Source organism: Haliaeetus albicilla, chromosome 18, assembly GCF_947461875.1.
Source record: "Haliaeetus albicilla chromosome 18, bHalAlb1.1, whole genome shotgun sequence".
NCBI classification, from domain to species: domain Eukaryota; kingdom Metazoa; phylum Chordata; class Aves; order Accipitriformes; family Accipitridae; genus Haliaeetus; species Haliaeetus albicilla.
Genome location: NC_091500.1, coordinates 1,675,717 through 1,701,342, shown reverse-complemented (window position 1 = coordinate 1,701,342; position 25,626 = coordinate 1,675,717). Strand labels below are relative to the sequence as shown.

The following is a 25,626-nucleotide window of genomic DNA, read 5'->3' as shown; positions in this document are numbered from 1 at the left end:
GGTGTGGGGAGAGGGAGCTGCCATTTCAAATAAAATCTAGCACTTGCTAGGTTTTTGTTTTCTTGTGTGTTTATTTTAAGAATCAAAATGTCAATTAGGAACAACATTAATTGTGAGACAGGCTCTGCGGCTCACCTTCAGCCTTGAAGGAATTAGTTGCTTTCCAGATTTATCCTAAAGAAACGCTCTGGGTTTGCTCAGAGCCACCTGTTTGTGGGGTGAGAACAAAAAATATTTGAGTAGGGCTTGGGAAAGAGCTAATAGGAATTAGAAGAGTTAAAGACAAATGGAAGGAAAATAATAAGCAAGGTTTTGGAAGGGCTCTTCATCCTTGTGCTTCAAGGCATGAGCTGAACTTCAACGAGGTGAAGAGGAAACTTTTCTTCAGATTGTCTTCTATCTGCCCTTGAGCAGGATGCTGGGGAAGAGGCAGCTCTGCCTGCACGTGGGAGCACTCAGCTCCCTCCACCGTCCACACACATGGACGTGGAGTCCAGAGAAGTCATGGATGCCCCATCATTGGAAGCGTTCAAGCTCAGGTTGGATGGGGCTTTGAGCAACCTGATCTACTGGAAGATGTCCCTGCCCACAGCAGGGGCTTGGACCGGATGATCTTTGAAGGTCCCTTCCAACCCAAACCATTCTGTGTTTCCATGAAAAATAAAGTTTTACCTTCTTTTTCTTTTGCTTTTTTGGTTTCTGAATCTACATTTCAGCTTGTTTTTGCAAGCAGGGTAGAATCCTTCTCGAAAAGAAGAAAAAAAGAGGAGTGATGACAGAGAGCCAGAGATCCTTATGGAAATAGCTGCCTCCAGGAACCAGGGCTCCACAGAAAATTCAGATGATCTGAAGTTTGCAATAAAATTGTGGGATTATTTAATTGGTGCAAGAATTTCATTGCCCAAGTGGCTTGGGAGAAGTTCCTCCGCTTCATGGGAAGGTCTAGCCAGGGATGAAGGTTGGCTGAGTGGGTACCACCTGGAAGCATCTCTGTCCTCCTCACCGAGCTGATTTCATGCATGGGGCATCCTATGAGCCAGCTGGGCGAGTGATGAAGGGCAGAGATGAGGCGCTGTCCCTTGGTTTGCCTTTTGGTTGGCTCTGGTTTTGGAACCTTGTTTCTGCCAGGAGCTGGAGGTTTGGGGGAGAAGCAGCTGTTCAGAAATATTCAGCCACCCTGAGCCTCCATCCTTTGCGCCCTAGGTTTTCTCACCCATTTCGGGACAGAAGTAGGTTGTGGAGATCTGAGCCTTCTCCGAGCAAGACTGGATGGCCTGAGCTGCTCCAGCCCTCCAGCACTGTTCATTTTCTAGACATGGAGGAGAAATAAAATACCCATTAAAGTGGGCACAGATTCCAGGTGCAAGTTTGGGTGCTCCAGAAAACAACTGATAAGCACCCTGCTCCCACCACGTGTCCTTCATTCCCACCTCTTTGTCCTCCAACCTCTTCACAAACCCAATGAGCAAAGCAAGAATTTCACTGCTCCCGTTTTATCTCCGCTTAATGTCTGATTTGGGTGCCTACAGCTCCCTCTGTGCCCTTCTTCTCCTTCTGCCTCCAGAATGACCTCCCTGCAGGAGGAGATGAAGTTGAGAAGATGTATTTCTGCCGTATCATGGATGTCTCCCATTCGCCTCAGTTCTCTTCCTTTTGCAAACCTGAGCTTTAAAGAAATTCTGCTTGGTTGAGAAATTACATTTTTTGGAAGAGTTGAGACATGCAAACTTCTGCTGCAGGACTTGAATTTGCTGCATTTAATTCTCTCTGTGAGCCCGGGTTTAGGAGGATATTCTGCTTCTCAGGGCTCTGGGGTTAGGATTTGATGGAAAGGATATGGGGGAAAAGAAAAAGACTGGTTAGTCTGTTATAAATTGTAATATTGATGCCTGCTGCTCACGTTGCAGTTTTCATCATCAGCGTTGTCTAAATACCATGTAATTCACAAAATGCCACTGTAGATGAAAAAACAAGCACGTGCCCTGTCGTGTATATTAAAAATACCAATTCATCTACCCAGGTGCTACCATGAGACTGTAGGAAAGGGGAAAAAGAGTGGCGAAGATCAAGAAGGAAATCTCTGCCAAGGCAGGGAGCGTGAGCGGGGTCTGGGCTTGTGGTTTCAATGGAACCACCATTGTTGGAGGGTCCATCCCAAGACTGAGCTTCCCACAGCTGCCCCGGGCTTTGTCCTCACGATGCGCCGACCTGTGCATTGTGGAGGTGAAACTGGAAACAGCTGCAGTGGCGATTGGGATTGCCACCGGTTTGCAGGATTTTAGCTGAGATATGAAATCTTTTCAGCTAGGATTTAGAGAGAAACTTCCCGCGATTTCTTCTGGCAAGGGACAAAGCTGTCACCTTGGTGAGAGGTCTTTAACGCTGCACCGTCAGCCGGGGAAGTGCAGAGGCATCCCAGGGATGCCCAAAGCAAGCAGCCTCCCGGCTATTTATCCTGGGCAGGGGCTGTCGGCTGCAGCCTCGCGTCTCAGCTGATGGCAGAGCCTTTCGTCGAAGCCAGGGTACCAGTTCCTCCCAGATTTCTCCATCTTCTCCAGACTGGAGCATCGTTCCTTCTATCAAATACAAAGATTTTCCCTAGTGCTATCAAGTTATCTATTAATTACCCTGTGTTAATGGCCAGGCTTTCACTAACGCTGGGGGGGGGGGGGGGGGGCGGGGCTCTTCTGGGAGTGGTATGTGTCCTTAGATTTTAAAGCATTTAGCTTCCCTTGAGATATTTTTCTTTTTAGCCAAAGCTCATTTATCTCAGCCCCTTTAATCCCAACCTGCTGCTTTACAGCGCTGCTATTACAGCCACTGGTGCAAATCCCTTTCCCAGTAACTTTCCCATTTATTTGAGTCCCCAGGCTAAACATCTACTCTTCCACTCTTAGCCATGATGATGGCTGGAAAAGCTGAATGACATTTTACTACCCCATTGAGGGTAATTATATGCCCAAGGCCGGCGTCAGCTTTGGGCACTTGTTCCAAAAAGTCACTTCTGTTTCTTAGAAAAGACCAATTTTTTTATTATTATCATTTCAGTGTAAGCATGTGTATATTAACAAAGCAAATTATGTCTCGTTTTAAAATAACTGGAGGTTATATATACCGTTAATAATTATGCTAATTGCACCATGCGAGCATCTCAAAGCTGCTGCCAAGGACCGGGCCCCGGGGTGGGGACCCATGTGCGGTGGGGGACAGTCCTTGTCTCCCCAGGGTCTGCATCTAGCTGGGCAGAGGATGCAGGGCTGGTTCTCTATCCATGTGAGATGCTCGGTGTTTCGGCAAGTGAAGTGAAGAGCAGCGTTGGGCGGCTACGTACATGTGAAAACAGCGCTCGGTCTCGCTGATGCTGTGTTTGGGCTGAATCACCCACCTGTGGGTTTTTTTTTTTTCCTTCCTTAGTTTGCTGCCGAACTGGAGCAGCTGGACCAGCTCCTGCCCTCGTTGGAGAAGGCAGCTCAGCTGCCCGGCTTGTGTGGACCAGAGAGAAGCGAGAGCGGCGTGACCAGCGTCGCCGTCAAACCGGAGATGCTGGCAGCCCCCCTGCAGCCCAGCACCGCTGCCAGAGCCCCCACGGGACTCAACCGTACGTGTCCACCCCCGGGAAATGCCAGCGCTCGCCCCCCAGACTGGGTCCTTGCTGGGCAGTGGGAGGGGAGACTCTTCTCCATCACCGGCTCTGCTAGGGTACCACCATCCTGGATCCGGCCGCAGTGATGCTCTGGGGGACCTGGGCTTTGCAGGCTGGTGCAAGGCTGGTGGCAGTGAGCCCTGTGGTCCCCCTGCAAACAGCTGTGGTGGGAGTAAGAGGACAGGATACAGTCCCCCCAAGATGTGTGCTTGGTCACAAGGGAGCAGGCAGGCTCACCCAGAGGTGTTTGAGGTTTCAAAGCAGCACTGTTGCTTCCAGACAGGGATTTGGGACTTAATAGATTTGGGTGCAGCATCAGGACCTCTTTTTTAGGCAACAACAAAAAAAAAGACCTGATTTTTTTCCAAAGTGAGCAGTTTTACCAAATTAAAAATTAGGATTTCTCTCTTGAAGGAGCCTGCAGCCAAATAGTAAATTCAGGGTGTTAACATAGCAGAAGCATACATGGACCTCATGGCTGGAGGCTCAAGCTGGGGCTCCTCGGGATGGGCTTCCCCAGGCTGGGCAGTAACAGAGGCACAGCTATTCCCAGCAAACCACCCTCATACGCCACAGGGAAAGCAAGCTTTTACCAATTGCAGCAGAAACTTGCCCTAATAACTGCACCCAGTGGTTCCTGCCATCGCAGTATGCTTGGTCAGAGCCCACATCACGCACTTGCCATGATGGATGTCCCCGTGCCAGCCCCAAGCTCCACGGTGCGAGGGATGCTCGCCTGTCCCCTTTGGTACTGCGGCATCCCTGGGGCAGTATGCCAGAGCCAGTCCCAGCCCTGTGGTGCTTTTCCTGTCCTGTGCTTGATTTTTCATGGATATAATTATCAGTTGCATCCCCCGTATCACTGCCGCTGCAAATCACGCTGAGTCTGGAATGCTGAAGTGCAGCTTCTAGAGCAGAGGGAAGGAAGAGCGAGCAGCAATACAGGGCCCAGTATAAACCAGTTAGCTGCTGGTCCACGTCCTACCCGGGGAGGGATAATCCTCCTGTTACTTATTCAGCAAATGCAGATGAGGAGGTTTTGGGTCCCAGCCCAGCAAGAAGCCTGCGAGGCGGCTCTGGCAGGCAGGGCTGGGATATTTTCGGAGGACTCGGGTTGCAGAAGCGGAGCCTTTAAAAGGGTAGGAGCATTGTAGCAGAAGGAAAAGCAATGTGGTGGTGTGAGCATGGCCAAAATGGTGCTGTGAAGTGGGGTGAAGCTCACCTGGGAGGCTGGGTTTGCAGTGGGCTCTCAGGGGGGACCCCCCGAGGGCGGCGCAGCATCGCACTGCCAAGCAATGGCTTTCAGGTCTCTAACCCCCACAAAAAAGCCTCTGCGAGCTGCAAGCAGGCTCTGGAGCAAAGTGCTATGGGCTGAAACATCGCGCTTCCTGCAATAATCATAGGGGGAAAGTTTGGGGTCTCATAAATTGGAGTATCGGCTAAAAGAAGATGTACAGGGCAGGGCGTAAGAGATGGATGTGGGAAGGGTGATGAGTGGTGGCTGCGTTGAGCCCAGAGGCATCGGGGAGCCGTGCTGTGCCTTCCCTCCATCAGGGAAATGTCTGGTGAAAAGAATCTGTCAGCCCCATAGCTGTAGGCGTGGACCGATTCACCCATCACCTCCGAGCTGAATTCATCATGAGGCTTATTGCTCAAGCCTAATAGTTCCTTGCCAAGGACCCTCTTGTCCCCAGGGCTGAGACAGTTGGTACCTTCGGCAGCAGGGACACTTGTAATGCTCTGACATAATTAAGAGCAGGGATTATTGCCTTTGGAGGAAAGGGAATCCTGCATCCAAGTTAAGAGCGAGGAGGAGGCTGAGCACGTTTACGGCAGGGGCTGCAGTGCGAGTGCTTGAAATGCCAGCTGCTGCCCTCCTGGGTTACAGCATCTAAAATAGCAGTTACTGCCGAGGAGATCCACCACGAGCCTCGCTGAAGGCGCTGCCGTCGGGTTTTAACTCATGTGGGGCGGCAGCAGTGCACCCCTAAGCCAGTCCCCGAGGATTTGGAGATGCTCCTGGCTGGGAGAGGGGTTGCCATGGCTGGTGGCCACCAGCTTGCAAGTTCAACAAGAGTATTTAAGACATGCTCCCTGATGGCAAACTGCAGCTGAACTTGCAAAAACCCTATCTAAACAAAAATTAGAATAATGTGAGGCTTAACGACATCGTTTTAATTGATTTAAAGCCAGCAGGTGATAGATGAGAGCTGCACAGGCAGGAAGGCAGCATAGGGAGCATTGCTGCTGAGGCTCCCCTCTAGCTGCCAGGCGTAAGGGGGGCACGGCTCCTGTGCCAGGGTCATCCCCGGAGGGAGCAGAGCCTGGTTGACGTGGCTACATCAAGCGAGAAAGCTGCACTTCAGCTTCTGGAATTGACTGTGGTCCTGATACCCTCCTTTTAGCAGTGTTCAAACCCTGTCTATGTATGTTAGATGGATGCAACCCCCATCCCCCCTGCCTTTCTAACGTCCAGTTGATTATTTTTAGTTTTTATGCCCAGCTGATTATTTTAAGCTCCAGTTACTGGTTTTTGGGTGCCAGCCTGTCTCCCGGATCCCCTTAACCTTCACACAGCATGGTACAATGCTGTGGTGCTGCCCAGGGGCTGTTGTCACCAAGGGTGGCTCCCCCAGGATCGCTGTGGGTGACCAAGTCATACATGGGACTGAGCTTTCAGCTTTAGGCAAGGTGACATCCCACCATGACCCCCTTCTCGCTTACCAAACTTACCGACGCCGGCTCCCTTCCTGGCAGGGCAAGGAATCTGCCAAGTGCCGGTGATCTTGCAACAAGCCTTGGAAATAGATCTGACGTGTGCTTTTCTTTCTTTTTTTTTTAATAATTTAACGAATCTCTAGCGATGAACAGTGGGCAGGGTGTGCAGGCTGGTCGGACCCCGTTTGAGTTCTGCGACCCCCTGGAGCCAGCGCAGCTGAGGCCGGTTCCTTGTCCTGCGAGCAACGGCAGCAGCCCGCACACCCGTGGGCCATCCCAGCAGGGCAGGGGCACGGTGACCGCACCAAACCCCTTCCCACCCGACACAGGTATGTACAGCCACAGGTATCCGCTCCTCTCCACCTTCTCCAGGTCATGCTAAGGCTTTCCAGGGAGTCCCATGGGAGAAAAGGCATTGCAGGGTGAAGCTCGAGCATCACTGTTCACCACCAGCTTCTCACAAGCAGCGAGCTTCCAAGCTGTGCTTATTCTTTTCTCTCTTTTTGCGTCGGTATAGTTTCAGACAAAAGAAAGACCTTTCTGTCCATCCCAGCTCCCAGGGAGGCAGTCAGAGGAGGCTGCATCCCCTCACCTGAGCGGTGACAGCACCTCAGGCTCCCCTGGCTCTGGTCGAGGTTTAATTTTCACAAGACCTGGAGCACAGCTGGTGTGTCAGGAGAAGAGCTGCAGAAGCAACAGTCTCATCTCACCGTGCTGAAATTACCGATGGCAAAACACCGCAGACCTTGCCGTGAGCCATTTCGGCAGCCTGGGCTCCAGCCTGGGTTGTGGATGCTTCTTCTCTGCCCTCCTCTGCTTCCCTTGATGCTTCCCTCGATGCATCAAGCAATGCTAAACATGGTCTGGAAGAGGAACTTTGCTTACCACTGTGCACTGGGGCTGTACAAGAGCTTGCCTGCAGGTGCAGAAAGCAAATAACCCAGATCTCATCTTCTCACGGTGATAGCGTGGGACTAGAAGATCATGCCGGATTCATCCGCTGTCCCCTCTCTGATGGTGGCCAGGCTCCAGGAGAGCATCAGCCCTACATCCTGCACACCGTTTGCTTTGGAGCACAGCTCTGGCCCCACTTATAGGGTGGGACTCCCACCAGCCCATGGATGCAGGATGCGTGTGGCTGGTGCTTATTACAGCTCTGGATAGCCCTGCACAGAACCGGTCCTTCTGAATCCTGTGAAGCTCTTGGTTTGGGCAGCTTGTCTTGAGAAGGAGAGCATCACACGAGAGCTTTCATCCTCCGAGTCACCTCCAGGAGGGGAGGCAGAAATCAGCCCTGCACATTGTGTCACTGTAGCAGTTGCAGCTATATAACATTATTATTTTACATCCTGCCCTGATACCCGTTAAGCCACGGCCAGGTCTGGCTGCCTCGAGGAGGGTCACCCACACCCCGGTAAATGATGCTCTGCTTGGGAAAATCCACAATCTTCAGCATCAATGAGCCTGGGAACCATTTTTGGGTGAGTCGAGGAAGGACCACAACTGTGCCACGAGCCTCCCCGGCCTAGCTGGAGCTGCTGCTGGCACCACCAGGACCTACCTGTTGCCAAGCAACCTTAAGGCTGTTTTTTAAGAAATTTCAAGAAATAGAGGAGTGCTCGGCTGGAGCCGCCGTGCCGGTGTGTGTGCTGGGATGCTAAGCATCCGTGAGCTGGACCTCCTTCCCTTCCCTCCTCTTAGGGCTCTTATTTTCTCTTTTTTGAAACAAACACCACAGACGGGGTGGCATGTGAAGCTGATGGCTCCTTGTGGCAACAGCGAAGACACGGGGCACTGGGTAACCACAGACATTTTCAAGGAAATAATGTATTTTATTGGGATAAGAATCAGCACAGCTGAGCTTCATTAAAAGAAGAGAGATTTTCATCTTTAGCAACTGCCTTCATCGGCACTTCTCTTAGAAACTCGGGAGTTTTGGCATAGGGGCAGCCACCGATAGCACATCCCGATGTGGCGGAGATCCCACCCCAGCCAGAAATGCACTTGCCCCTACAGTTTCCATCTCCCTGGATCTCCACGGGCTGGTTCAGCTGAGATGCCGTTTGATCTTCAATCCCAATTCCTATTTCAAATGGGATGACGTAAAGTCTCCAGCCTCATAAATCTCTCTGTCCTGGGCTTGGGCTCCAGGTTCTGTTACAACTTAATTTAATTGCATTGGCTCCTTTCCCTGTGCAAATTAACTTTTCTCCAGAAGAGAGGCAGAAGATGCTAATGGGTGTGGGCTACTTTTTAAGCTAAAATATTCAGTGGTAACAATTTGCCTTCAAGAAGAAACCCTTTAACTTGACTAAATTTTGAAAATCTTGCTAGAAATGTTCTGAAAAGGGGAACATTTTAATAACATTTGCACATACTGGGTATGCAGGGTCATATATATCTGCTGTATGTGCAGTATCTGCATAGATTTTCACCCAGAAGCTCATGCTTATAATTAATGGTTAGGAAACCACACCCGATATCTGTAACTTTGGGTTGAAAAGAGCCCTAACTGGTGAATCTTGGCGTCCATTTTAGGGATGGTTTAGGACACAGTTGGCTTCCCGTTGCTCTGAGCTTGCCCAGTCTCCCCAGCAGCACCCAAATCCTGCCCACGCGCTAACCTTGCCTCCTCCCATCTTGCTTTCCCCCCCAGGAATGCCTGAGCTGGAGATGGGGGTGCCAGATCACCAGTTTGGACAGCCGGGAATGGGGGAGCAGATCCCCTGGACGGATAACAGCATGGCAGCCATGAATCGAGGCACACTGAATAAACCTGAAGAGTAAGTAACTGTGGGGCTGGCGGCTTCCTGACCTCTCCCAGGAGAACATTGGGATATCCTGGCAATAGCTGCCTGGGTCACAGAGACATGGCCTTGTTTTGCTACCTGCCTGGAAACCCGGCAAGTGCTGGCTGGGATGAGCATGACTGCCCATTGCCGTATGGCAGTGGTGGTTGCTGCTGATACCATAAAAGCACTGGGACCTGGGTTGTGTAGGGTGCTACAATGTGAGAGATGAGATCCGTTATCTCTCTAGGGACAAGCGTGTGAGTAGACAAGGAAGGTGGCTTGGGGCGAGACATCCAGGGTGTGTCTAGACCTGAATAATCCTGTATATCCATGGCAGAGTCAAGGATGCTGCAAGTCCCCACTGTACCTTGCCAGTGCCAATATATGGGTTGGTGTTCTCCAGCATCCCTTCTCACCAGGAGCAGTGGTGGGATCTGGAGAACCATGGGACAGTTTTGTGTTTTCACGTGATTGCAGCTTTTTGCAGTCCCCATGTGCTTGGCTTCAGCTAAAATTATCACAGCTCTAATCCAAGGTCAAATAACCCTCTCCGGTCCTCTAACCACCTTTTTTGGGTCCATGCCCAAGGGGTCATCACCTGCCCAAAGTACAACCCCAGTCCTTGGCTATAAATGGGTTGGAGGAGACCATAGGTCAGATATTTTGGGACAGGAGGTCAGAAGGGCGGTGAGCCCTGCTGATGGAGCTTGGTGGTGGATGCCCTGCCGGGCAAGGGGCACCCCAAAGTGCTCACTGAGGCAGCAGTGCTGGCAGCAGTGCTCATGGAGATGGATTTGATGCGATGGGAGGTGAATCCTCCCCCTGGCCCGGGGAGGGCTTCAGATACCTGGTTGAAGAGCCAGCACTGGTGAGCTCTGCTTGGATCCTCTTGCCAAAGCCCAGCCCTGCTTTGCGGAGAGGCAGAATTTCCTCTATTAATTAAAGCCTTTAGCAGATGAGCACAATCTTTTTTTTCCAGTCATGAAGACACATGTAAGAGTTGTATTTGAGCAAGACAGTTGCCAAACATCCTTTTCTTGGGGCTAAATTTGGATTAATTTCTAAAACCTCTTTGCTCAGCCCATGAAGAGAGTTCCCTGAGTGGTGTCCACTGCTGCAACTGGATCTTGGACTTCTGCTGGAAAGACTTAACCTCTTGTTGCTTGAAAGAGCTGGGAGATAAAACAAATCCCCATTTAACTGAGCATTTACATCAGCCTGAGCCCTTGCTGCAAGGAAGTAGCTTTCTTTTTAAGCCTTGCCGGCGTCATTATCTTGTTGGGATAAGATCGGTAGGGCATACCTGGCAAAGGGCAGAGCTGCTAGAAAAATCAGTCTGGTTTTTAAGCTATGAATGTTCCTTAAAATGCTGCTTATGGGGTAAAAATGACCTTACCTTACTCAGCAGCCTTGTGCTTCAAGGACTGAGTCAGTCTGGCTGGCTGTAGACACCTTTGTCTCCCCAGCCAGCGCAGCTGGGAGGAAGGGAGTGGGATTTTCTTCTGGCTCACCCTTTGCAGCAGGATTATTGAGTGAGGACCGAGATCGGTGTGGAAGGCTTGGGACCTGTGCAGGTATCAAGGAGGGAAGCATTTGGCAGCAACATCCTGTGAGTCCTTGGGTGGGAAGAACACCTTGGGTGGTTTTCAGGGCAGAGCCCTGTGCCAGGACACAAGGTCGGACCGGTGAAGCGGCGGCATCTGCCCGAAGCCTGGTGAGATAACAAATCTGAGAGCCTGGTGGAGGTAACAAATCTCACACAGTCCCTGCCTTTGGAGAGTGATGGTTTCAACCACACTTCAAAATTGCAGCCTGGTCAGGGTTTTACAAGGTAGTATTTGATTTTCTCGGCATTGAGCGGGGAGAAAGCACGAAAAACCATGCCGCGTGATGGGACTTCCCATGGCGCCGTCAGGTCCCTGCAGCAAGGTCGGGCTCCCCACGCGGTGGAGATGTGGTGGAAGCAACTGGTTGAGCCAACACAGGGACGGGGGCCACGAGATGACAGCAAGAGGAGAGGTAGAGAGCTGCTTGTCCTGGTGAGCCTCTGTTCCTCCTGAATTAGGGTCTCTGGGCACGGGTGGTTCCTGCCAGAGCTGGTGAGCAGAGGCAACACTGGAAGAAGCTAGTTCCCAGCTCAGATCCCTCTCGTATCTTCAGTAACCGTAGGTCTGATGGGAGCATCATGGGTGAGACCTGCCTTGGCAGCATCTTGGTGGGCTCTAAACACTTCCATCTAGTGGCATGGTGATCCAACTACAAAACCCCACTTCACTGCAGCTGGGAGAAGGAGATTCTGCTGAGGAAAAGCCTCTGGAATTTGGTCCTCAAGACCTGCAGATGCGCTCCAGCTGGGGAGGACACGCTCATCCTGGGAGATGCCCACGGTCCCAGCAGCTTGCCTGTCCACCCGACGGAGACCGCAGTTGGAGCAAGGAGACAGAGCCTTCGGACTGCAGATATACAGGACTGAGAAATATATTTTTAGCTAAGATCAAACCAGCAGAGCTTTTGTTTTGGGAGTTGTAAAGGTTTCCCAGCTGGGAGGTTCACGTTAGCTGGAGGTGGACTGAGGTCCTGACCTTGTTTAAGGAGCTAGTGGTGCCCAGATCTCCCAGCACCGTGTGTCCTGAGGAAGACGAGCCTCCTTTTTAAATTCTCCTATTCCCCAAATCCTCCCCTGCCTTTGCCTCTTGACAAAGTGGGATGACTACAACATCCCCTCTCTTGTGTCCCAAGCATAAGAGCTCGTGTCTTCTGCAGAAGAGGGATGCCTTGGGCCAGGTCCAAGGCTCCTCGAAGCAAGTCCAGGTGGCTGTTCTCCCATGCGTTCCTCTAATCCCCCAAGGTCAAATATGCCACCCGGGGCCCAATTCGGTTGCCTCAGCGCTGGCACCCAGTGCCATCTGAGATGCCTGAGGTTTCTAGGACATCTGTGCAGGGCTGGAGACCCGCAGCCTTTTGGAGCAGTGCTTGAAGGCAATGCCAGGGAGATGTTTTATGGGACTTCAAGCAGCATTTGACACTATCTCTGCAAGGAGCTGAATTTCTCCTCCTTAACGCATGCAGAATCAGAGTTTTCGCCTTAAAAAAAGCTTGAAGGGTTGTGGTGGATAGAAAACCTTTGCAACACAAAACCAGTATGACTGGGGACATGATGCATGAGGTCCAGGATCTTCTCTGCCCCCCTTCACCTGCCCAGAGACTCACCTGAACCCCACCATGGCATGGTGCTGGAGGACAGGAGGCGTGGGGAAGGCTCTACAAGCTGGATTGGGCTGCACAGATGGAGGTTTCTTTACTACAGAAAGTTTGTATTGTCCCCATGATCTCTTTATAGACCAACTTTTGCCATCCATGCAGAGGTCCGGCATGGGCTGAACAGACAGTGCCAACCCGAATTTCTCCTCTAGCTGTCTGTTAATGTGGAGAAGAAGCCTGTCCTCCCTTTACTCTGCAAGAACAATGTCTGTGCAGCAAACTTTGTCCTTTGGCCTTGGCACTGAAAAACTGGATTTGATAAAAGCAGCAAGTAGCAGGGACCTTGGCTATGGAGTGAAACTAGCCCTGCTTTTCACCTCTGTCTCCCTGCTTCCCTCTCTGCTCCCACTCTGCAATTTAAGAAATCCCAACGCCGAGTATTTCTTTTCCCTGGATTAGGCTGCGTGTGTTGGCTGCAGCGGTCTCGGTCAGATTGGCTTCAGTTCCTTACTGTACATCTGGTCCTCATCTGGAGCTAAAAGGATAAACATGTCTGCTGCTTGGGAACTGCTGGCATGTTCGAGCCCTTGCCTTTGTGCCTCTCTGCAAGCGTGATGTGCCACGGCTCTCTTCATCGTGTCAGACCCAGCAAATCCGATTGACTCCAATTAGTCACGTCATTGGAATGTCTCTCATTACATATTAATCTTATTCCCAAAGAATATTGAGCGAGCTTTGCAGAAATCTTATTTTTGCGGCTCAAAGGTTCCCCTTTGCCTTCAGCTGCTTTGCTTCCAGCTGCTCCAGCTCCATCCAAGCCTCCCCGCTTTCGTGCCGGCCGAAGTTTTGCTCTGCATCCTGCTGTCCTGCCCAAAATGCCTGTGGGAGCAAAGCCTGCAAAAGCACCCAAGTTTTCTTCCCAAACCTCACCAAAATGCTGTTCAGGCTTCGTTTCGTGGAGAGGTTCATCCTTACGAGCAGGTTTCGTCACGGGGCTTGAGCTTGAGCGGGCTCAGCCGGCATTGGAGCCACGGGATGAGGCTGCATCCCATGGGGTTTGCATGATGCAGCAGGGGGGGAGCGAGTCCCCACGGTTGCAGGGGCTGTGTCGTTCGAGCATCTCCCAGCTCAGCCTCCTCCCTGCTTCATAAACCTTAACGTGCCTCCTCTTGACTTCTCTCTGCAGCCAGTGCATCACCTCGCAGCTGGACGAGCTCCTGTGTCCTCCCACCACGCCGGAGGGTCGGAATGATGAGAAAGCCCTGCTCGAGCAGCTCGTCTCCTTCCTCAGCGGCAAAGACGAGACGGAGCTGGCCGAGTTGGATCGAGCTCTTGGGATCGACAAACTTGTCCAGGTAAAGAGAGAACCACTCATGGGACTTACCGGAGGTCATATATAGGGCCAGATGCTGAGGCTTGACGTGAGCATGGAGGAGGATTTCCAACATCTGGTGGTAACGGGAGGCCAGATGTGAGTGGGAACACACGAGCGCATCAGATTCAGACACGATACTTAACACCATGCTGTTCTCTCCCCCCGCCAAAAAAGCTGGAAAACAGCCCCGTGAAATACAATATCTCACTTCTCTGCTTTTCAAACACAATGCCCCATGAGAACCGGCAGGCTGGCAAGGAGGCGGCCGAGCGGTTTCAGCCCTGGGCGGCTCATGTAATGGGGAGAGCTGGCAGGCTGTCCTGCTTCCCCACCTTACCAGGGGGATTAGGGCATGGAGGAGCCTTCCAGCTGGAATCCCACAGCCTGGGATTCCTGAGCCTGGATTGTGCTGCCTAATAATATATCTAATGGCCTTGCTGGTATGAAACTGTGCAGCCCTTACTATCAAGATTGGCTTACAGTGCAGCTGCCCTTCTGTCTCGGGTTGAACTGCAGGGAAAAAAAAAGAGAGGTTTGCTTTTAGCGGTGCTGTCTTACTTGGATAGCGCTGGGGCCCTGGTTGCTACAGCTGAGCTCTGGTGGAGACTCCCTCTTTGCAGATATCCATGGGGGCAGATGCCTCTGAAGGGTCCAAGGTTTCATAAATAATGGGGCATGGCAGGGGAAGAAAGCTGGCTGCAGAGGAGCTAGCAAGGGATGTGGAAAATGAGATGGATCGCTTGGGATTTGTCTTTGAGTGGTTTCTTTTTCCGTGCCCCATAGCACTCACACGCATGCTTTTTCCAAAACAAGGAACAGAATCGAAAGCCTGTTAATAAACGCGATGTCCTAAGAAAGAAGATTCTCAGAGCAAATCCCTCTGGCTGCTTTGGGCCTGATCCTGCGTGATTTAAGCCCAGAGGTGGCACATCTCCTTCTGCAGCCCCACCGGGATGCCTTGCACTGCGCTACTTGGAGGGTTTATCTTTTCATCAGCAATCTGGGGGACCTGTCAGTGAATTGATTCCTGAATCAGGTATTTGCCATGTCCCTTTTTGCAAGGCTGTGCCTCCAAAATCACCACCTGCCTTTTTTTTTTTTTTTTTGCAAGTTAGTGGTAGGGAGTTCAGCCTCTCTGGTACAAAGGATCAGAGATGCTCTTGCCAAAGATACAGCTGCAACAGCTCAGTGTTTTCACAAGGGTTTTGCAGACTCAGCTGGCACAGCTCCCCAGCAACCCTTTCCTGCACCAGACAGGCTCCAGCAGCATCAGACCACTGGATTGAGATGCCCTTGGATGGCACCCGATGCTGCTAAGCATCCCCATGCCAATCCGGCGCTTCCCCTGCCAAGGAGCACCTGGCTCAGGGGGATTGTCTCATGTTTGGACCCTGACCCAGCTTTGCTCCCATCCAGGGATCATTTCATTAATGGGAATCTTGGGCTTTTTCCATGGCTTCAACTGAACCTCAGAAATATTTTGAATAGTTCCATGAAATATTTGCTTGAAATACATCTTTAGAGAAACAACGCGTCAGCATAAAGGCATCTTTGGGAAGAAAATGTGTTGCTAGTTCCCCTCCAGGATGTATTCTTGGCAGGTAGGAGTTTGCATCCCCTGACTTCACCAAACCCACCATCTTCTCTGTGCTACCACAGACACGGTGGGATGGAGTGCTGGAGATACCTGCACCCAGTTTAATCAGGAGGCAGCTGGAAACTGGGTAGCTTGGGGAGAGAAGAGTAAAAGAGCCTCATTTCAGCAGGTCTGTGGTTTCTGGCCATTGCTTGCTGCTGGTTTATGTCCTGGTATCCAGTCCTTGAACCATATAAACTCCATCCTAATTTATCTTAAGCAATTTTCCCCACCACCATCTTAATTGATCCTAAGCAATATATTTTTCCCCACCACCATTCCCAGATCCTCATCCCTGCCTTCAAGCCTCAATCCTTTGATGGGCACCATCTAACCAAATCCCAAAGGCAGTGGGATTTGGGGGGGGGGGCGGTGTGGAATGTCAGGTTTCTCTTAACACAGCTTTCTCTTAATCCATGGGACTCGGATTAAGGATTCTGGCTCCGAGGTGTTACTTCTCGTGGGTTCATAGCTCAAACACCAGATTTCTCTGCCTGAGCCAAGCTAGAGCAGCACAGGATATCTTACCATGATTTGCGGGTGTGGAAATCATCCCCTGGCTGTAATATGGCTCATTTGTACAGGAATGGCTATACTATAGACCAAAAGGTCCTGTCTCCCATGCGTTCCTAGCATGGGGTGTCGGTGAGAAGCGCAGGAGTATAGCCGTGCTTCCCCGTGAGCTCTCCCAGTCCCGGAGGTCCATGGCTCCCACCCTTGGCCATGGCCTATGTCCGAGGTGCTCTTGGGGCAGAAACGTCATACCCTCTTCCTCCAGCCGAGCCTCTGAGGCTGCATAAAAATAGGAAAGGAGAGATTTCCCACGTTCAGGTCAATCCTCCAAGCCTTAGGGTCTGTCCAACCAGGCGTGCTGCTGTCTGGAGCCCAGATGAGCAGCTTAGTGCTAGCAGACCCTGAGGAGGAAGGCAGAGGGAGGCAGAGGAAGGCAGCATCACCTCCTGCTACCCACCGCCGCTTCCCCCCACCAGCCTGGGGAGATGAGCCCAGAGCCCTTCTAAAAAGCCTGGCCTCGGTCTTTGCCCCCAGGCGAGCCAAAAGAAGTAATTTCCATCCCTCTAAGGTTTGCTAAGCCCCGGGCAGCAGGTGTTGAATGCCCTCCTCGACACTGCGCTTCCACTCGCATGGGCTGGAGCGTGACCCGGGAGATGAGGGTTACAGGCAGCAGCATCCTTACGAGCGAGCTGCCCCACGGCAGGCACGTCTTCCATCCCCTTTGAGCTCTCCTGGGAGAGGTCGGGTGCCGGTGGGGCTCCAAAGTGATATTTTCCTCCCCCTTTGCCTTCGCCAGGGCGGCGGGCTGGAAGCCCTGACGGAGCGGTTCCAGCCCCAACAAGCCACCCCACCGCTCATGATGGAGCAGAAACCCGGCATGTACCCCCAGCCTTACTCCTCCGCCTCTCCCACCACCAACCTCCCCGGCGCCTTCCCCGGCATGGTCAGGCAGAAGCCGTCCTTCGGACCCATGCCAGTGCAGGTACCGCCGCCCCGCGGCGCCTTCCCCACCAACATGGCCATGCAACCCCGGCAGACGCTCAACAGACCCCCGACAGCCCCCAACCAGCTGCGACTTCAGCTGCAGCAGCGGCTGCAGGGGCAGCAGCAGGTAATTCTTCCCCCTCCGCATCCCAGGGCCGCGGGCAGGGGGACAGAGGGACCCTCGGTCCTGCCTGCAGCCCCACGTATCCCAGTCGGAAGGGATCAGACGGGTGGGAAGCTCCTGCATCGGAGTTTTGAAGGTCTCCCTGGCTTTTTTTTTCTCCCCTCCAGCTGATCCATCAAAACCGGCAGGCGATCCTCAACCAGTTTGCAGCCAATTCCCCGGTGGGCATCAACATGCGGGCGGGGATGCAGCAGCAGATCACGCCGCAGGTAAGGGGGATGCGGCACGGTCCTCCAGCTGGGAAAAATTGAGGGTTAATCCCCGTGCCCTCCCTGTTAGCACAGCCTGGCTCACTCCTCTGTCATTAACGGGAGAGAAAAATTCTCCCGCGTGCAGAGAGGTGGCTGCAAGATGAGCTGCTGTGGGTCAGGGGTTTTTTTTGCTTCACCCTTATTCCAGCTCCTCCACCTGCTTAAGGTATAAATACTTTGTTATTGCTTAGAGAAAGATGTGCTAACACATTTAATCGAGAAGGATCTTTAGGAAATAGATGCCATCTTTTAAATACCAGAATCTCTAGTGAATCTTCTTAATGATCCTGCAAATCCCCAGGCCCTAAAGTTCTTGTTTGGCTTCTAATAAAGTGGATAAAACATCTGCTGGGTACGAGAAGTTGGAAAGTGTAGATGAGTTCTGGTGACTTTATTCTACTTCTCGGAGAAGCCTTTGCCTTTACATGAAGCAGTGTGACATCCCTAGTGTGCTATGGGGAGCATTACTGATAGGAAAGGGGACCGAACAGTTCCCATTGTAGCTCCAATTTCAACCGCTGATGGCTTTGTCAGGCTTTTTAAGCTGATTTATTCCAACACATCTGGCTCGGCCATATGGGGAACAAGCCCATGGTGATGGAAAAGCTTGTGGGATGGGGATTTTTTTTTTAACATCTCACAACCAAAAGAGTCGAAGTCAGGGATCCTGGGCTCTGGCACGTGGGAGCATCCTGGTGAGGCCTGAGGCCACAAGAAGTGGGTCCCGCAGAGGAGAGGAGTGGCTGGTGGCAGCCAGGTGACTGAGAGCCTGTTTTCCTGGCTTGGGGGATGCTCTGGCTCCTGGAGCTTTGCCATTCGGCACATGCAGAGGCTGATCTTTAGTATCTCCAACCTGCTCTGCCCTGCAGCGGCACAAATGGGCCAGTTTACAGCATTTTGGGGTTTTTCCAGCTTTCCTTGCAAACCAAGGATGGGCACCCCAAGCTGGGGAATGGGACCACCCGTGGCTCTTGCAGCAGGGGGGGATGCTCTGAGCTGTTTGCCAGAACCGGAGGGTAACGGTGACAATTAGGGCATCCCCCTCCTTCTCCGCAGCCTCCCCTCAACGCCCAGATGCTGGCCCAGCGCCAGCGCGAGCTCTACAGCCAACAGCACCGGCAGCGGCAGCTTATGCAGCAGCGAGCCATCCTGATGAGACAGCAAAGCTTCGGAAACAACCTCCCTCCCTCCGCTGGGCTCCCGGTACAGATTGGAGCCGCTCGCTTGCCCCAAGCACCCCCCCAGCAGTTCCCTTACCCCCCAAACTATGGTACGACCCCGGGAAACCCTCCCACCTCCACCAGCCCCTTCTCGCCGCTGGCATCCAACCCCGAGGCCGCGCTAGCTAACCGCAGCAGCATGGTGAACAGGGGGATGATGGGCGGCGTCGGAGGGCAGTTCGGCGCTGGGATGACCCCGCAGATGCAGCAGAACATCTTTCAGTATTCGGGATCAGGTACGTCGAGCAGTTGGTTGCATTGGAAAGCCGTCCAGCGGTGGGGAGGGAGAGGCGGAGGGCAGGCCGGAGACCCCCAAGGATGCTGCAGCCCAGCCCTGCTTGCCCATCGCCCCGGGCTTCAGCCCCGGCCATCTCACCCAACCTGGTCTGGTCCCTGGTCTCCTCCTCCCAGGAGACCTTTCCTGGTTGAATCTCAGAAGAAAAAAAAAGCTATCATTGGGGCAACTTTAACTCTTTCCTTGAAAATAATTTCCTTAACTCTTTCCTTGAAAATCAAACTGCAAGGCAGTCCTCTAAATTGTGCTTCCTTAAATATATATGCTCCAGCAAAGGCCAAAGCCTTGCTGAGATGGCTGAAATGAACTGCGGGCAGCTTACACCTCTTTGTGTGGGCACCAAGCTCCTATGAGATGGATGAGCCGGTGCAGTTTTGCACAGATGGGCACCATCTTGAAGGTCTTCACGTTCAAGTATTAATGCAGGGTCTCAGCAAGGTGGACTACTGATGAGTAAACTGCTCTGTGGCTGCGATAGTCCTGCAGGAACCTGCTTTGGCATCGTCTCATCATTACCCTGGCTATTTTCCAGCCAGGTGTGATGCTAAAGAGGAACACCTGCTGATGGAAACCACTTGAGAGGGGGGTTCCCTGCTCCTTCATCCCTGAAATATTTGCATTTGAGTAATACAGCTGCTCGAAATGAAAACCAGAGACCCTGAGACCAAAAGTCAAGGATGATAGTTCTGGTTCAATGCTAGCGGTTGCAAGGGAGAAGGAGGGAACTGGGGCTGCTGGCGGGGATCTCAGCACCCCTGACGCTGTCTGTCCTTCCCCAGGCATGGGTCAGCAAAGTGAACCCGCCTTTGCTCCGTCGCTCAGCCCCAGCAGCCCCTTGATGTCACCCCAGCTCCCACCTTCGCAAAGCCCCATGCTGCAGCCGGCTCCGCCGACACCGGGCTACCAGTCGCCTGACATGAAGACTTGGCAGCAAGGAGCCATGGGGAATAGCAAGTAAGATCATGGTGGGCATAAGCTGGAGCACACGGGTGACACATACACACAGAGAAGGTGACATCAAGGTGATGGTCCCCTGGTAGGGTGTTGGCAGGGCTGGCAGTGCCCATAGGTGACGCCTGGCTGAGGACACGTGCTGAGCTTAGGCTGTGTTCTCCTACCATGATGTCCTCCAGAAGTCACCATCAACCCATGTCCTCATCTTCACCTCGGCTCAGGGGCAGCCAGAAGCCCACAGCGTTTAAATGAATGAGCACATGTGTTGAGTAAGATGTGAAGCAGGTCTTTGGGTTTTAATTAAACAAGTGGCTTATTTATGTCTCGTGAAAGTGGCCTTAGGAAACATGACAATAAATTGAGTCAAGACAAGCAGTCCCAGGTCATTGCATGACTCTCTTAAGATGTGTCCAGCTCTGATGTAGGGAAGCAAATGGGAAGAGTATTCACCAGACTTGTTGCCTTTTTTGCATGAGTCAGGTTTGAGCTTCAGATCTCCAGAAATGGAGAAAAAAAACCCCAAAAGCTCACCTGGGGGATGCCTTGCTTTGTGTCTTGGCTCTGTGCAGGTAGCTCAGCTAACCTGTTCTGGTCAAGCAGCACAGAGCAGGAGGTTACCGGGCTGGGTGGGCTGAGATGGGAGCTCTGTTGGAGGTGGGATGTTTCACCTTGCCTTTGCGATGGAGAGCTGTCCTTCTGCCTGGAGCAGAAGTGGGGATGGTCGGGTGTTGAGGAGGGCACTGGATGGAGCGTGAAGGGGTGAACTCGGTGTCACATAGACCAGGGCTCTGCATCTGACTGACCCTTAATCCAGCCCGAAGCCCTGTAATGATCCTTCTCTTGGCACTGGTGTTTCTCCTCCTCTACCCCATCACACTGAGGAGCCTCCTGCTACCGGAGGAGCGGAGGGCGGATATCTCCGCAGCAGCCACCTTCCTTCCTCCCAGCCTCCACGTTGGTTAAGCCTCGCTGCAGGCAGCACCTCTAACGCTCCCTGTCCCTCCTGCTGTCCCCAAGGACCAGCAGGGCTCCCATCCGCTCCACCGGCTCTCTGCCGCGAGCGGTCTCGGCATTCACCGAGAAGCAGGCTGGCTGCCGTCACGGCTCGGGCCACCCCAGGGGCTCAGGACCCACCTCGAGGTGCCTCCCGCCACCACGTACACCCAGGTAATGCTTTTTTCTCTCTCTCAGTGTATTCAGCCAAGCGGGGCAGAGCCAGCCGGCGCCTGCTCAGCAGGGCATGTACAACAACATGAGCATCACCGTCTCCATGGCGGGAGGAAACACCAACGTCCAGAACATGAACCCCATGGCCGGACAAATGCAGATGAACTCGCTGCAGATGCCCGGGATGAACTCCATGTGCTCAGAGCAGGTCAGTGCCATGCCGTCCCCGCTCCTGGGATGGTCAGACACCTCCCAGGCGTTCAGCGTTTGTTTCTCTGGCCTTGGGGGTACCGGTGTCCAAAGGGGGAAGCAGCAAAGGTCTGGCTGCCTCCGCTGGCATTGCCGCTGTGCTGGAGCCCAAGGCCGCTGGCGTCCCAGAGTGTCCCGTGTGTCCTTGGGGGGTGCGGGGACGTGCCAAGCATCTCCAGCACCTGCAGCCCTCGTGGTGGGCTGGTGGCGGGTCCGTTTGTAGCCGTGTATCCCCAGGAAGCTGTGAAAACTGGGGACAGGGAATGGGGAACGGGAACGGTTGGATAATGGACCTTTCCACAGTCCCAGCCCTTTGGTGAGATCCTCCCTGGGCCAGTCTGAGATGCCTCCAACATTTGTAGCTGCTGGGGTTTGTCTCAGCGCCGTTAAGCTCCTGGCTCGTTGGTTTTGCGTGGGACGTCGCGGGCTGGGGCTTGCAGCCTCCCCAGGGAGAAGCCGCGGGGCTCGGTGAGGAAGGAGGCTGGTCCCTCCCTTGAGCTGGCCGCGGTGCACGGGCTGAGCCGGTGGCTTTTTCCTGTCTCGCCGAGCAGTTGGGTGCTGTTTCATGCTCCCTGGGGATGAGATGCCCCCGGAGCTGGCAGCAGCCCCAAGCAGAGGTGCAGGAGATGGGGAGAAAGGTGAAACAGGTCCCAGCTGCCCACTGGGATTCCCCCACCGATGCCCCAAAACCCTGCAGCTTGCAGTGCAGGGAGGATGCTGACAGCACAGTCCCCTGCCGCTGCCCCATCCATGAGCACCCCCTCCCCAAATCCCCCCAAAACTCAGCTCGAGGGGGTGGCGAGTGCCCCTCTGGCATGCAGGAGCCCCAGCTGAGCCTGGATCTTGCTTTTGACAGGTAAATGACCCAGCGCTGAGACCCGCGGGCCTTTACTGCAACCAGCTTTCCTCCACTGACCTTTTGAAAACAGAAGCAGATGGGGCGCAGGTCAGTAAGAAACTGCTAAGCGCATCTCAGGTACCCCGAGGAGTTTCACGGGTTCCCCCCCCATAAAGGCTGAACGTCCCCGGCCGTACCGGCTCGGCACGCTTGCTTTCCACCGGGGCCGGCCCCGGTTGGCAGGGTTGAGTTGAAGCACACCACAGTCCCGCCAGCGCTGGGGGACGGCCAGCCCTCGGGGACGCCGGCACCGCTCACAAACCCTCTTTGCATCAAAGCTCACGCCGCTGCCGTGAGCATTTTCGGCCTCCTTGCTGGCGTGGAAGAGTGGTGACGCCGCAGCTGAGCTGGAAAAATAGACGAGCGCTGGTGCTAAACACCCCTCGCCCCCGGCTCCGGGCTGACAGCGAGCAGGGAGGGTTTCTTTCCTAGGCTCGGCCATCACCGGAGCGGCCGACGGCCCCTGTGCTGCCACGGTGCAGCCAGGCCGCCACGTTAAAGCGCGGCAGAGTGAGGAAATTTGGATGGGGGAGGCTGCGGGGGCGGCGTCCATACCTGCGGGCAGCGCTGCCAGATGCTGCCTGTCCCTCTGAGCAGCACCGAGCACCACCAAAGCGTGCCCAGCCGCCCGCCGCCGGCACCGATGCCTCCGGCTCCCGGGGACGATCCTGTTCAATCCCCGTCTCATCCGACACCCGCCGGCGTCACGGCGTCGCCTCCCCCTTCCCCGTAGCGCAGCCTTGGTTTCGCAGAGCCCATAGGGACGCACCGGCAGCACCACCGAGACACACCAAAGCTCTTAATTTTGATCAAACAGCCGCGCTGGACCTCGTTCACCACCCCACAAGCACCGGCACGGCCACCACGCCGCGGCTCCTCTTCACCCAGGGGATGCCAGGCTGGGCTTCTTTTTGGTTTTTTCCCCCCCAAAAAAGCCTTTTTTTTTTTTTTTTTTTGGATGAGCAACGTTATGAACCTCGCAGAGCCGAATGAGTTGCAGCGGTTTTCTTTTTATAGGACAAGAAGACAGAAGAGTTCTTCTCTGGGGTGGCTCCAGACTAGAGGAAGTCTCTAGTGAGTTTCCACTTCACGTAGTACCCAGATCCGCCGCCGCCGGCCCCTGCCCCGGCCCCGCTAAATCCCCTCTTCTCTTTTGTGTCCCAGCAGGTACAACAGGTTCAGGTCTTTGCCGATGTACAGTGTACAGTGAATTTGGTAGGAGATCCCTACCTCAACCCGCCGGCTCCCTTGGGCACCCCGAAAAACGCCGCCGGGCCACCGCCGCCGCCGGGCCAGCAGAAGAGCCTTCTTCAGCAGCTACTGACTGAATAATCGCTTTTCGAGGAATGTGAAATTTAAATAAGAAGACGTACAGAGATATATAAATATATATATTATATATTTTTCTGAGATTTTTGATATCTCAACCCGCAGCCATTCTTCAGCTCGTAGTGTTTGGAGCAAAAAGGGGTTTTTTTGTTTTATTGGGGGGGTGGGGTTTTTCCCCCTTTTTTTTCCCTCCCCTCCCCTTTTTTCCCCTTTTTGTTCCACTTTTTTTCCCCTTTCCCCCCCTTATTTCCCCCCCCCTTTTTTTTCCTTTTTTCTTTTCTTTTTTTTTTTTTTTTTTTTTTTTTTTTTTAAAAAGCATTGGATGTCGGCGAAGCGACGAGGCGGGACAGTTGGTTTCTCGAGCCAAAATTACAGATGATTCTTATTTTTGTAATCATTTTGCTGGCTTCTTAATCTGGAGGAAGGTTTCTCGGGGAGGCGGGGAGGGGGAGAAGGCAGCTGGAGGACTGCGGCGGTGGCAGGAGGAGGAGGAGGAAGAGCAATCTCAGTTTCAGCTGGATCTGTCACTGATCACGTCTCGGCGCGGGGCACGGAAGGGGATCGGCGCTGGACTTCTGCGGGAAAAGCCGGTTTTTTATTCACGCTTAAACAAAACCCCTTCTCTCCCCTCCGCCCCAGCCCGCTTGTGCGTACAATCAGCTTTTTCTAGCAATCGTGAGTTTGTCGGTTTTAAAGAAAAAAAAAAAAAAAAAACCAAAACAGAGTATTTTGACCCACCATTTTTTCCATGTTTTATGCTGGTTTCAGGCCTCCGAGCGAAACGGGGAGGGGGGCTACAATGTGTATATTACAACAGGAGGAGAAAAAAAAAACAGACAAAAAAAAGACAAAAAAAGAACAGTTTGGGGAAAAAACGGCAATAATTTTTAGGGGGAAGGATGGGGGGAGGGGTCTGTCAATTATTGTAGATAAAATTTTCTGATTAAATATTAAATAAAATTAAGCAGTCGGTTCTTTCTGCTTTGATTGTGTTTAACAGCTGAGGTAGCTTAAACTATTTAAAATAATAATAATAAAATAATAATAATAATAATTGAATTCTCTGTTGGGAGATAGCTTATTTTTTTTCCCCTCAAGCCTGTCACTGTAAATAGCTCTGAGCTCTGTATAAATTTGTTTTCTTCTCTTTTAGTTGGGGGTCGCTTTTAATATTCACTGCTGACTTTTATGGGGGGAGGGTGGCTATGGGGGATTTTTTTTTCCCTCTAAAAATTGCGCTGGTGTGTGGAAAAATGTGTAGCTTTGTTGATTGACATTTGCAAGAGTTAAAGATGACAAAAAAAAAACCCCAAACAAACAAACAAAAAAAAAGAACCAGAGTTGCCAGCTAACGTTTCGTTGTTTCTGTGCCGATGGGGATGCCGGAGCGGTGCCGGGGCTGTTTGCTGGGGCAGGAGGTGTGGGCAGCCGGGGTCCTCGCACCGGGAACCCCTCTTTCACCGCGGTTCATCACACTGGGGAGAGCTGGAAATTAGCCGGTGTGCGGAGTTTGGTGGCAAAAAACGGCATCTTAAACCTGAAAGCGCTACAGAGAAAATATATATAGAGAGAGTGTGTGTGTGTGGTTATTAGTCACCGAATTCACCGCTGGAGCACGGCACCAGGGTTTCGGCGCTCGGTTTTGTGGGGAAATGCTCCCCAGCACCGCGGTGGGGTGTTCAGTGGGGGGCTGCCGTCGCAGGGGCTTGCCGACGTGCCTAACACCAACGTGGAAACGCTGCTTGGGTTGGCTTCGGCAGCGAACAGCAAGAGAAACAGCGCACAGCTCCTGCCTCAAGCCCTGAATTCAAGGCCACGAAGAGCTGCTCTGTGCTCACCTTCAGCTCTGGAAAAGGGGAAACTGCGGGGCCTGGGAGGGGGCAGGGGGTGACAGTGGCATTAACAGCACAACCAGGATGGGGAGAGGTGGGGCACATGCACTTCTAGCTGACAACGCACTTTTTTTTTTTTTTAAACTAAGTGGCTCATTTCAAATACTTTTATTGTAAACGAGGCCGAACACAGCAGAACGAGGTCTGCAGCGAGTCCTGGCTCGATGGCCAATGCTGCCGTCTGCTGTCTGCGTGGCTCCCGGCAGGGTTTCATCGCGCGGTTCAGTGCGAATAAAATCATGGACAAACCGGCCTCGCTGGTGCGGGAGGAAAAAGCGATCTGGCATGGCTCCGCAGCCACGGAGCGAGGGGTGGAGGTGGGAGA

At 52.9% G+C, this 25,626-nt stretch overlaps 1 protein-coding gene across 5 annotated transcripts in view; it reads left to right on the top strand.

The window, feature by feature from the left end:
- NCOA1 (nuclear receptor coactivator 1) overlaps positions 1–24,490 on the top strand; it is a 185,211-nt gene extending 160,721 nt beyond the window's left edge. For 2 of the 5 annotated variants that reach the window (XM_069805482.1, XM_069805483.1), the window contains 11 exons: positions 3,415–3,598; positions 6,505–6,690; positions 9,018–9,144; positions 13,541–13,709; positions 16,675–16,989; positions 17,154–17,255; positions 18,354–18,753; positions 19,592–19,766; positions 20,958–21,141; positions 22,039–22,128; positions 23,245–24,490. In XM_069805482.1, the coding sequence (XP_069661583.1) occupies positions 3,415–3,598; positions 6,505–6,690; positions 9,018–9,144; positions 13,541–13,709; positions 16,675–16,989; positions 17,154–17,255; positions 18,354–18,753; positions 19,592–19,766; positions 20,958–21,141; positions 22,039–22,128; positions 23,245–23,412 (2,100 nt within the window). In that variant the 3' untranslated portion in view covers positions 23,413–24,490. Of the gene's footprint in view, positions 1–3,414; positions 3,599–6,504; positions 6,691–9,017; positions 9,145–13,540; positions 13,710–16,674; positions 16,990–17,153; positions 17,256–18,353; positions 18,754–19,591; positions 19,767–20,957; positions 21,142–22,038; positions 22,129–23,097; positions 23,155–23,244 lie in introns of all 5 variants that reach the window. The other 3 variants (XM_069805487.1, XM_069805485.1, XM_069805484.1) reach the window with 3 other exon arrangements.
- The last annotated feature ends 1,136 nt before the right edge of the window (positions 24,491–25,626 follow it).